Here is an 11969-nt window from a genome sequence, read left to right on the forward strand (position 1 = left end):
GTAAGAAATATTCTAAAAATAATAATAATAAATATAACAAGATTTTTCCTACTTTTATATTCTATTTCTTTTACCTGCTTCGCATTTTAATTTAAATCATATATCCTTTTGGAGACAAATTACTCAACACATGACTTGAAAGTCTCCTCCTACTTCGTGTTTCTTTATACCTGCGGCCTGCAGGTGTTCTTGTCTTCCAAGCTTTGTCCCACATGGCCTCTAAAGCTAACACGAAAGATTGAAACGGAGTTCCAACTTCCAAGCCTTGTCTCGGCCCCACGCAAGGACCGGAACGCTCTACACCCACCACCCGCCGCCGCCAACATCGCCCGCCGAGTCGTCGGAAAGATTGGCCCGGCAGAGGTTGTCGATTCTTGTGGTTCTTGTTCGTCGACGCAATCTTTTTACGCTTTTTGTTCCATCTCCCACATGGGTTTTGCTGATTTAAATCTGAGAAGCTTCATCGTCACGCACTCTATTAGCGCTGTTCGTCGTCAAAATCAGTTGTTTTATGTTTCCCGCATGTTGGACTTTCTTGTTGTTGGTGCTGCAGATTGTGGGTTCCGTGGAATTGGATGCATGTGAAGTAGTGAACGTGCGTCTTTTGATCACATAGAGATGGGTTTTAGCTTAATTTCACGGTTGTTGATCTCCAACGTGTTTCTGGGTTGGCTTGCAAAGAGAGTTTGGAGGTTTTGAGTGTAGGCGAAAGTCCAGTTTCATTGCGATCTAATCTGGGGAACTTCATCGAGATTCGTCTTGTGAAGAGAGTGCTAATCTTGCCTGAATGTTACCCTTTTCGTTGAGTTGAGCATTGTGTGTTGAATCAAAAGTTTTGCTTTTGATATTTGTTAGGGCGTGCCCCCAGGCACTTGTTAAATAGCCAATTGAGGAAACGTTTTTCCTAATCCACTGTTCCCATGGTATTCTGTGTAATCAAAACCTTGAAAACTGAATTATTCCATGTTGAATAATCATATTTAGTGCCTTGGGCAGTTCGGTGATTCTTTGTTCTGATACGGTTTATCCATGATCAGGTGTCTCTGGCTTGAAATTTGTTGTGTCTTGGATAGCGTTACAGAGATGCCTCTGTGAGCAAACCACCGTTCCCCCTTGAATCAAGAAAAATACAATTGAGTTTTACTCGATCAGAGTACAAGAATTGTAATATCACAATCTACAGTTGTGCTGTCAAGATTTAGATAAAGAGAGGAAGCGCAAAATGGCTGATGCTTCAGAGAAGAAGCCTATACTCCAGTTTGCGCCGTTTCAGAGTGTTGTGGATGAGGGTTTTTGGCATCGGTTGTCTTCTCTCAAGCTCAACAAATTAGGCATTGATGACTCTCCTATTCCCATTTCTGGTATTGCATTTTCTCTTCCCTATTTTGTTTCTTGGATGTTGATTATGATATTGCTGGGCAAGTGAACCGAGGGAATAAATTCTTTTGATTGTATGCAAGCTGGAATATCTGCTACGAACTTGGCAAAAAATTCTTATCATATATATTTCTTCGACAAGAAATGACTTGGCAGGGTTACTTGGTAATTACTTTATTTAAATTTTCATCTTTACCTCTTATGAAGTAATTTGTTAAATTAGTATCCTTCTTTTATATTTTGAGCTCACGCTGAGATCTGAGAACTGTTGTTATTTTATGTTTTCTTTCCTCAATTTCTGTTTAGTCAATGACATTTTGTCCCCTGTTTTTCACGTACTTTTTGGATTACCTGGAATATAGTAGAAGGTTTGCCCACTATCTATTGTGATAATTGAAGTCTCAACTTAACATTGCAGGTTTCTATGCACCTTGTTCACATGCTCAGGTATCTAATCATCTTTCTCTCCTCACCGAGTCTTTGCCAACGGAAGCAAGTGAACAAGCATGCACGTCGTCAGTTAGTCTTGGGAATAGGAACAAGTGTTCTGTGCCAGGCACGATTTACAACACAAATACTTTTGAGGGCTACCAGTCTCTTGACAAACAGAGCCTGTTAAAGGCTGAAACCAAAAAGGTATCTTGTCATATGGCCCTGAAGCTCCATTTAGTAGTATCTGCTAGTTTCCGCTGTGTCTTGGTCAGATGTCCTATGCACTTTTGTGACATTTAAAGAAGAAAAAAGTAGTAGTCCAATTTACTGATCTGATCCACTTGTGTTTTATGCATATAGCCGGTATGGGCATTTGTAGCATGCTAAAACTTGTGATTGATTCTCGTCATTTGAAAAAGTACATTTGCAGAATGCTGAATGACTTTGCTTCCTCTGTTGCATTAATAGCAGGAAATGATTTTATTTAATGTCTTTTTTAATAGCTTCTTTTGGTTTTTTAGTAGATTTGGGACGATATTCATTCAGGAAAAGCTCTAGAGGATAGTGCAGCGCTTTCAAGGTTTCTCATCATCTCATTTGCAGACCTCAAAAAGTGGAACTTTTATTATTGGTTTGCTTTTCCTGCTCTTGTCCTTGAACCTGCAGCAACTTTGGTTGGTATCAAGCCAGCTTCACAGTGGCTTAGCCCAGAGGAGGTGAATTCTTTTGGCTAGACAAAAAAATCATTTTTTCAGAGAGTTCCTCCTTGATATGAAAATTCTTCTTTTATCGTGTAGACAGAATCCTTGTCAGCTGCTTGTAAGGAATGGAGAAATTCAAATTTAACTGCTGGTGCGTCTCTTCTATTTGTTATGTTCCTTTTGATTGCTACTTGAGTGTTCCTTATTATCCTTCTGGTAAAATAAGCCATAAAGTGTTCTGCAGACGTGCCATTCTTCTTGGTAAGTATTGCTTCGGATTCATCTGTGACAATTAGACATCTGAAGGACTGGGAAGACTGCAAAGGCAATGGTCACAAGGTCAGTTCAATTGAAGTTCTGAAGAAGGGATTGATTATGACAAGTGGATATCTTTGTTAAGATTTCTTCACATTCTATATGCAGTTGTTATTTGGTTTTATGACCCATGCCATCTGCCCCACAATCCTGGTTGGCCTCTTCGCAACTACCTTGCGCTTATCTTCACCAAATGGAACATCAGAAGGATTCACTTTCTCTGTTTTCGGGAGAATCGTGGTTTTGCAGATATGGGAATGTCCCTTGTTGGTGAAGCCCTAATATCAGTTCCGAAGGTAGATGCACAGAGGCTTAGTAAAAGCTTTGTAGAGGATTAGGGTTTTTCTCTTTATCATCTCTGTAATATGGTGTCCCATTTTTGTTAGTTTGGAAGGATCGTAACTCTGTGCCTAATGCTGTTGGGTGGGAGTACAACATGGGTAAAAAAGGATCAAAATGTGTCAACCTTGCCAAAGCGATGGATCCAACAAGGTATATTGTCTCCATCATCTCTTGTTTAAGTTTGTGCCAACATCTGTGTACTTAGTTTTGTGAAAATTCAAATTACAGGTTAGCCATATCTGCTGCGGATTTGAACTTGAAATTGATGAGATGGCGTGCTTTGCCCTCACTGGACTTAAATGTCTTATCTGCTACTAAGTGCCTTCTGTTGGGGGCTGGCACCCTTGGATGCCAGGTTGCGCGCATGCTTATGGTGAGTCCTGGAGAAATTATTTTTCATTTGCTATTGCCACTCTTCATACTTGTCTAGAATGACGGTGATCACTTGTAGGCTTGGGGTGTCAGGAAAATTACCCTAGTTGATAGCGGGAAAGTGGCAATGTCAAATCCCCTGAGGCAGTCATTATATACACTGAATGACTGCTTGAATGGTGGTGAGTTTAAAGCCATTTCAGCTGTCAAAAATCTCAAGCAGATATTCCCAGCTGTGGTATGTAATATTTACATCTGTTCACATGAATGCCCTCTGTGAAGATGCCTCCTTAATGGTTTGCTTTTCATGAACTGCTTAATATAATAGTTGAACCTTAGTCGCTCTGAATCTTTTCAGGAAGCAGAAGGTGTCGTAATGGCTATACCTATGCCTGGGCATCCTGTTCCTAGCCAAGAAGAAGAAAGTGTCCTGAATGATTGTCGACGCCTACATGACTTGATTAGTTCTCATGATGTAGTTTTCCTGTTGACCGACACCAGGGAAAGTCGGTGGCTACCCACGCTTTTTTCAGCTGCTTCTAGCAAGGTTCTCTCTCCTTTTTCTTTGTCTTCCATTTTTTTGGTTCATGTTCTGTGCAGACTGGATTTCTGTTTGTCTTATTGTCACAATATCATACTTACTCATAGTGATGGACATACTCGTGTTTCTTCAGATTGAATTCTGCATTCTTTAGTTTCAGTTAAATATTTTAGCGCCTGCTGATGACCCTGATTTATTTGTTTCTGATTCCTACAGATCACCATAACTGCTGCTTTAGGATTTGATAGCTTCTTGGTTATGAGGCATGGAGCGGGTCCTTTTAGCTCTTCAAACAACTTGAAAACTCAAACTCTGAGTGGTCCAGCTGATAGTGTGGACACCGCATCGCTTTCTCATAATAATGGTCCGCAGAGGCTGGGCTGTTACTTCTGCAATGACGTTGTTGCACCAATTGATGTAATATCCTAGAATATAATGCAATTGATGCTTTGGCATGGTTTTCTGTTTGATGCTCGGCTTTTAATACCTTTTTCTTGATGCAGTCAACCACAAATCGTACTCTTGACCAGCAATGCACTGTCACACGTCCAGGCTTAGCACCTATTGCTTCAGCTCTTGCGGTCGAACTGTTGGTTGGGATTCTGCATCATCCTCATGGGTAAATCAGCAGAAATTTTATAGTTGGCAGAGTCTATGTTTTTTTTTTTCTCCCCCCATTCCAGGAGATGTTCCTATTTTTACTCTCTTTGAGCAGGATCCATGCTGAAGGTGAGCATGCCAATGCAAATATAAGTGCAAACCATGAACAACCACTTGGAATTTTGCCACATCAGATTCGAGGTTCCCTTCCACAGTTTTCTCAGATCACTCTCTTGGGTCACAGCTCGGGAAGTTGTACCGCATGTTCTGAAACTGTAAGAATTGCAAGCCCCAATTTTTTTGTATCCCGCAAGTTCAAGGACCCTTTTCCATTTCTCCAATCTTTGGTGGTTACCATTCCTCTGCCTCACATAGTGAAGTTGAATATGAATGACTCACTTGATGTGGCGAGCAAGCATGTGTAACCAAAAGTGAATTGAAAGGAAGGGGCAGGCATGGGCTCAGGGACCAGATCTAGGGCTAGAACCTTCAATCAATCCTGTATAGCCCTTCTAAGAATCTGGAATTTAGCAAATGGAATATGCTTGTGTTGTTGATAGTCACTAAACCTGTCACTGTAAATACCTCTTGCCTAGAAATCAGGAACTAGAAGTGGAAAGTGACTAATTGAGACTGTGCAGCTGGAAACTTGCCGACAGATCAGATCAATCTTTTACGGACGTCCAAGTGAATTCATGAAGTGATTGTATTACGTCTCTGTTTCATCTGTGATCAGGTTCTTTTTTTATTGTTTACATGTAGTTTTTCTCATAGTACCGAACATTTGTGCAGGTGGTTTCCGAATATCAGGATAGGGGAATGGATTTCGTACTTCAGGCTATTAATCATCCGACTTATCTGGAGGATCTCACCGGCCTAACGGATCTTATGAAATCCGCAAGCTCTTTTGATGTGGACTGGGACAAGGATGACGATGACGACTACGCTGACGACAACGATTGCGTGGAGATATAGAGGATTCTTTTACAGGAAACTATGCTAGATTATTTATTTGGTCAATTGTACAGAGACGGAAGAAAGAAATGCCATTTGCCTTTCTCAGCTGTGATCCTCTTCGTCAGTTATAAATGTTCTTCTCTTGTTCATCTTTTCTGGCTTTGAAGTCCTTGGACCAACCCTCTACATGTCTATTTCTAGTGCAGATCTTCAAATTTCAGTTTTGGTAATGACCTCCCTCTATGTAGTAAACCTGGTGGAGAATTTCAACCTGTAGTTTTCCTCCAAAATTTCGTGAAAGCTCATGATGATGTTAAATGATGGTGTGGCGACGTATTTTCAAATGGACAAATTGTGGTTTGAAATTCTCAATAAAACTGTCCTGCGATTCTGTAAATTGCTTTAAGTACAGCCAAATTGCATTTGAGTGTTTTTTTTCTTTTTATCATGCGACCATTCAAATCAAATTCCTAAAAAATGGAAATTAAGCTATTTTGCTGTTACATAAAAAAAAAAAAAAAAAAAAATTCATCTTGCATTATTAGCACTCTAGTGGAAAAAAATTATTTTCCACATGTGGCTTTGATCACCGTTGACGAAGGCCACCTGAGACGAGATTTTATACACGGGCGATGTTGCTAAGAATAATCCATTTTTCTGTAGATATAGTTATACTGTGTGTGAAGTGGCATTCATTTCTTGCATTGATTTTCATACCGTGTTTTGGAATCTTGACAACCATTCTAAATTAACATGTTTGGTTGCAACATTAGAGCTGTAAAATTGGGTGTTGTAGCTTTTATAAGGAGTTTGCCAACCTTCTTTGCAGCATTACCCAATTTTGAGGTACTGCGATAATCAAAACAATTTTTTAAAACCTTCATCACACATTTTTTAGGTAAGTTTCCCGGCACAGCTATGACACAATACGGTAGCAGCACAAGCATCACAAAACCAAACTGACAATAAGACCTACCGAATATGATACTACTATTAATCTGGTTTGCGTCACACCAAAAACCAAGATCAAGTATATAATGATTTCATATCTTTGATTGGAAGAACCGTTTCTAGTAACAGCTGATATCTCAATGTGATTTAGACATTTAAAGCAAATAGCCGTAGACGGAGACCTCCTTGATGGAAAATGATGGGGTATGGAAATAAGATATGAGAATGATTGCAAAGAACCAGATGACAATTCAACAAGGCCATCTAGTTCTACTTATCTATCAAAGCCATCTGTTATAGAAGAAGAAAAGACGCAACAAAAGAAAAAAACAAAAGCTACACTCAATAATCAGATTCTGAACTTTGCTAAGTTTGTTGAAAGAAAACGAAAAAGAATGCTTATCAAGAAATATGAAACATGATTAAATGCAGCTTCTTGAAATGCAGGTGCTTATTTACTTTATTGTAATGAAAGCAACACTAATGAAACGGCGTCCACGGCACTAATTCGGTTGTCCCCATCTCAAACGACGTGCCGGATTCACCAGGCAAATCAGGTTCTTATTCTCTTCAGATTCACACTCACCATGGAATCCAATTTCAGCCTCTTCTTGAGGAAGAGGTTCCTCCACGATCTATATAAAACCCCTGCATTTTCCCACTTCTTTACAACACCAAAAACATTGAGTCCTAGAGCATCCAAAGCAAGAGTGAACCATGGGTTCCACGATTGTTGGCAAACTTGTTCTTGTCATGGTGACCATCCTAGGACTCTGGGCCTCCCAAGCGTGGTCACGCGAGCTCCACGACGCTACCATGCGGGAGAGGCACGAGCAGTGGATGGCTCGCCATGGGCGGGTGTATGAGGACGCCGCCGAGAAGGAGCGATGCTTCTTAATCTTCAAGACCAACGTCGAGTACATCGAGTCCTTCAACCAGGATGGAAACAAACCGTACAAGCTAGCCATCAATGCGTTTGCCGACCTAACGAGCGAGGAGTTCAAGGCCTCAAGGACCGGATACAAGCGTTCATCCTCCCTGCGGACGGCGAGCATGAAGCCGTTCCAATATGAAAGTGTGACCACGATTCCATCAAGCATGGACTGGAGAAAGAAAGGAGCCGTCACGCCTATTAAGGACCAAGGCCAATGCGGTAAGGCATCGAATCGAATATATATTCGGGATCTTCCTTGGTTTAACTATAACATTCAATCATTCATTTTTCTTTTTTCTTTTTCTGACGTGAATCTTCCTTGTAATATAGGATGCTGTTGGGCTTTCTCTGCTGTGGCGGCCATGGAAGGGATTACCCAACTCACGACGGGAAAACTGACCTCTTTGTCCGAGCAAGAACTAGTGGATTGTGACAGGAGTGGCGAAGACCAGGGTTGTGGGGGCGGCCTCATGGACGACGCTTTCCAGTTCATTATCAGCAACCACGGCCTCACGACTGAGGCCAATTACCCTTACCAATCTGTCGACAACACCTGCAATGCCTGGAAAGCAGCCTCTACTGCTGCGAAAATCAGCGGGTATGAAGATGTGCCTTCCAACAGCGAGTCCGCCCTTCTAAAGGCCGTGGCTCAACACGGAACAAGAATAAGTAGAAACAAGAAAATTCACAAACCATAGACATATTATATCCACACACCCACAGAGACAAGCTTACCATGGCCCAATCTCTGTATTAACATGACAATGCTGTATAATCCCAGGCAATTATGCAGTTGGATATGAAGCCTCCATGGCAATGCCGCAAAGACCTTCCGCAGCATCAATGTCCCTTTGCATCCTGATATATCCCTCCTCGCCCCATCCGGTGCCCCACGAATTCTTGACCAACCAGTACTTGGTTCCGTTCTCACTTGTCCCGTACCCGACCGCGGTGACCCCGTGGTCCAGATCGGTCCCACATTCCCCGGTGAAAATGCCGGTGGAGTAGAACTGGAAATCTGATTCGCCTGCGTCGATGGCCACGGAAACTGGCTGGAGACTTGCACGTGCATGAAGATATTGGTCTCCTGTCGTATGACCCTATGTATGAATGCAAGTGAATGTTTTCAGTTATTTAAGGTGCTGGACTTGACCAGCCCAAACAATACCGAATCAAATATATCGTGCAACTGAAGTCGAGCATCTCAATTGAAATACAACAAAGAGTTCAATTTGCAATCCAAAAGGACAAATATGTCTACAATGGCTGGACAAAAGCTGCTGACAGATAATATGTTGCATCTTATCGTGTTTTACGTTTACCATCTACGTTAACTAGTGTATACGAATTAGGTGGCACAGGTTTTGCGCGGGCATATGTCCTCAAACGTAATTCTATCTATATTGAGTATATGTGTAACAAATTTACATCAGATTAATTTTTTACCATCAAAATCTTAAAGTTGTACCATTGTGATAAATTTACCAAAACTATTTTTTTTAGCACAAAAAACTCTAAATTAGTATATTTGTAACAATTTACTCATTGTTAGTTTCTGTTAAATTGAATTATTACTACGAAAAATCACAAATGAGTACACTTGTGACAAACGGATAGTAAAACCCAAAATTAGTACACCCATGAAATGCCACATGTTATCCAACTCAGCAATTTAGCGGTAGAATTTGATGGAAACTAATAAAAGACAAATTTAGTGTATCGGGTTTTAGTTTTCATAATATTAGCCCTAACAGAAAATACCTTTCGGAAATCATTTTTTAGGAAAATGGGTAGTTTCCTTTTGTTTGGTGATATGTAACCAAAGATGTCTTCTCGTGTTTGGATCTCATTTGGAAAAAAAATTCAATTTCATGACTTTATCTTAAGCAAAAAAAAAAAAAAAAAAAAAATCAATTTTTTTCCTTTTTATTTTTTTGTTCTATTTTTTCTTTTTCCTACTTCCTCCACATGTCGCTGAGCCTCAAGATAGCCAGCAATAGGCCACAAGTGAGGCTTGAGTTCACTAGCCTCACCGAGATCTAGCAAGCTCGAGCTCATTGACCCTAGGTGAGGCTTGAGCTTACCATTCTCAAACAAGCTCGACCTCACCAAATCTAGCGAGGTGGAGCCTCATTTAAGGTTGGCAAGGCTCAAGCTCGTCAAATCCCAATGAGGCTTAATTTTGTCGACCTCGAGTGAGGCTCGAGCATGCAGGGGTCTAGCAAGCTTGACCTCGCCGAGATTTGGCGAGGTAGAGGCAAAGTCAAGCCTTGCTGACTAGCACCTATAGCCGGTCATTGGTCACCACCTATTGCTGACGCTTAGCGACTGGTGAAGGGAGAAGCAAAATGAAAAAGAAAAAAATATTAAAATGCTAAAAAATTCAAGAGGAACAATTTCAGAAAGTGTTTTCATCTCTTTAGATTTGGGAATTCATTTTCCTAACTTGTGAATATTTTTGTTGATTGAAAAGTATTTATGGTGGACTAATTATTTATAACAAACCAAAGGAGTAAAGGTCTAGAAAACTAATTTCCGAAAAACAGTTTCACTCAAACAAACACACCCAAAATTAAATGACATGGAAGTTTGATCGGATAACGTATTTGTAAACTTAATTTCATGTTTAATTTTATATGTTTTTATAGTACATGGTGACCCACATCCAGTGCATATTATTTGAAGGTAATTTTCATTTCAAAATTAAATAGATGAATTTCAACAATAAAAGCAAGTATAATTACATTAACTTTTGATATTTAAACACAATGTAAAAATTTAGGGATGACAAATCGAAAAGATAATGTTTTCTAGTTAAATATTGGCTTTATGGGATAAAATTATGCCGGGTGGCTTGCCGCGTGATAATTACATAAGGTGAAGAACCTTGTGAGGAGCATAGAGCGAATATTCTCCTACTTCAACAATATCTAAATATTATTAATATTCATCGAGGCGGGGGTGTTGGTTGCACCTCAAGCACCTCGATGAGGGTCGTCTTGCCCTTTATCTGGAGGACCTAATAACACATAATTAATTCAGAGGACCAAATCTCCTGAATTATCCTTAAAGGCGATTCTGAAAGTTTACTTTCAATAAAAATAATATAAACATTAGTCATCGTCAACAGAGGTAGGTAAATATAACAAGATTTTAACACTTAAGGTATCAAGAATCTCTCCGCCCGAATATCGTAAAGCTCCTAGGGCACTCAGGCTTTGTGATCAAGTTAGATTAAGGATATTATGATTTTAACGCTTAAGTTATCAAGAATCTCTCCATCTGAATATCGTAAAACTTGTGGGGCAATCAGGCTTTGTGATCAGGTTAAATTAAGGATATTATAATTGGTCATATTAGAGGTTGTAAGGGAGAATTATTCGATCAATCGTAGATATATTGTATGGATAATAATTCATTCTTAAAATTTTCAATTTGATAAATTTAATTGTAAATCTTTACACAAAATTCCAATATACTCTTTCAGGTCAATTTCAATAAAAAATCGCAAACTTGGTAGTCCAATCATCACCGGCTATTTTACTTGGCTACCACCAGATCCACCATAAAGGTTTACAATTGTATTGGTAAAATTGAAAATTCTATATTAGATTTAAGACTATTTCTTCGAAGGTGTATGGTTTGTAATAAATTTGGCAAGGGTTTTAGTAAAGATTGGTTGGTGGTACACGTGGCATTCTTTTTTTCTTTTCTTTTTTTGAACTAAGGCATTCTTGTTTACTAATCCGTAAATTTTTCTTCGATCCCATCGACGATGGTGGTTCCCCCTCATGCGACGATGGTGGACCCCTCTCATGCGCAATGACCATGAAGGTTTTTTTGGAGTTACACATTTCCAACGTAAATCTAGGTAAGATCTTGAAGCCATTCTATTTTGGAGTCCACGTAGCTAATATTTTGGAGTCATTCTTCACGGTCCATAATGACTACGATGATGTTGCCGCATACACTAAATCTAGGTAAGATCTTCCCACTTCAGAGGAATGCACAAGAATTATTTAGCTACGTGGGCTCCACCAACGATGGTGGTTCCCCCTCATGCGACGATGGTGCTTCTTTCATGGAGCCCACGTAGCTAATATTTTTCCCTTTGAAAGAAGCCATTCTATTGCTTGGGGCAAACGGAATGGTATATATTATGGACCCTGAAGAATGACTCCAATCGAGCAGGCAACATTTGCATTCAAAACCTCAAATCAGTCTCTCTCTATTCCATAAAAACCCTAATATTTTAAGCCATGAAAGAGCAACTCAAAACGAAGCACCGTGTACGGAGCCTGTTTGGCTCATCACATCCCAAACGACTTGCCGGATTCACCAGGCACTTAGGGACTTCAATTTCAATGATTCACATCCATAGTAATTAGGAACCTAATTTCAAGCTCATCTTGAGTAAGAGTATTTACAACCCATCTATAAATACGTG

The 11969-nt window shown here is 39.9% G+C and overlaps 3 protein-coding genes across 3 annotated transcripts; 2 read left to right on the forward strand and 1 right to left on the reverse strand.

The window, feature by feature from the left end:
* The first annotated feature begins 147 nt into the window (after positions 1 to 147).
* LOC104427568 (ubiquitin-like modifier-activating enzyme atg7) lies at positions 148 to 5955 on the forward strand. Its single transcript, XM_039307581.1, has 16 exons — positions 148 to 363; positions 1038 to 1361; positions 1796 to 2013; positions 2334 to 2525; positions 2607 to 2661; positions 2755 to 2853; positions 2934 to 3121; position 3164; positions 3212 to 3317; positions 3396 to 3540; positions 3619 to 3777; positions 3898 to 4086; positions 4297 to 4497; positions 4584 to 4699; positions 4796 to 4955; positions 5473 to 5955. The coding sequence occupies exons 2-16, from the start codon at positions 1223 to 1225 to the stop codon at positions 5653 to 5655; spliced, it is 2151 nt and encodes a 716-aa protein (XP_039163515.1). The 5' UTR covers positions 148 to 363; positions 1038 to 1222; the 3' UTR covers positions 5656 to 5955.
* A 1350-nt stretch (positions 5956 to 7305) lies between these two features.
* Positions 7306 to 8220, forward strand: LOC104434827 (senescence-specific cysteine protease SAG39). Its single transcript, XM_010047687.3, has 2 exons — positions 7306 to 7741; positions 7853 to 8220. The coding sequence occupies exons 1-2, from the start codon at positions 7306 to 7308 to the stop codon at positions 8218 to 8220; spliced, it is 804 nt and encodes a 267-aa protein (XP_010045989.2).
* Positions 8221 to 8307: 87 nt separating this feature from the next.
* Positions 8308 to 9580, reverse strand: LOC120290578 (KDEL-tailed cysteine endopeptidase CEP1-like). Its single transcript, XM_039306885.1, has 2 exons — positions 9482 to 9580; positions 8308 to 8622 (listed from the first exon to the last, which is right to left on the reverse strand). Exons 1-2 carry the CDS (start codon positions 9578 to 9580, stop codon positions 8308 to 8310), a joined length of 414 nt encoding a protein of 137 aa, XP_039162819.1.
* Positions 9581 to 11969: the final 2389 nt, after the last annotated feature.

The sequence above is a fragment of the Eucalyptus grandis genome, chromosome 2 (genome assembly GCF_016545825.1).
Source record: "Eucalyptus grandis isolate ANBG69807.140 chromosome 2, ASM1654582v1, whole genome shotgun sequence".
Lineage (NCBI taxonomy): Eukaryota > Viridiplantae > Streptophyta > Magnoliopsida > Myrtales > Myrtaceae > Eucalyptus > Eucalyptus grandis.

Excerpts from the sequence above, each read along its gene's own strand:
- LOC104427568 (XM_039307581.1), top strand. The coding sequence starts at position 1,223 with ATGGCTGATGCTTCAGAGAAGAAGCCTATACTCCAGTTTGCGCCGTTT. Across the intron at positions 2,662-2,754 it reads AAATTCAAATTTAACTGCTG|ACGTGCCATTCTTCTTGGTA; the intron begins GTGCGTCTCTTC and ends AGTGTTCTGCAG. Across the intron at positions 2,854-2,933 it reads AGGCAATGGTCACAAGGTCA|TTGTTATTTGGTTTTATGAC; the intron begins GTTCAATTGAAG and ends TTCTATATGCAG.
- LOC104434827 (XM_010047687.3), top strand. The coding sequence starts at position 7,306 with ATGGGTTCCACGATTGTTGGCAAACTTGTTCTTGTCATGGTGACCATC. Across the intron at positions 7,742-7,852 it reads TAAGGACCAAGGCCAATGCG|GATGCTGTTGGGCTTTCTCT; the intron begins GTAAGGCATCGA and ends CTTGTAATATAG.
- LOC120290578 (XM_039306885.1), bottom strand. The coding sequence starts at position 9,580 with ATGAGCTCGAGCTTGCTAGATCTCGGTGAGGCTAGTGAACTCAAGCCT. Across the intron at positions 8,623-9,481 it reads CTCAGCGACATGTGGAGGAA|GGTCATACGACAGGAGACCA; the intron begins GTAGGAAAAAGA and ends ATTCATACATAG.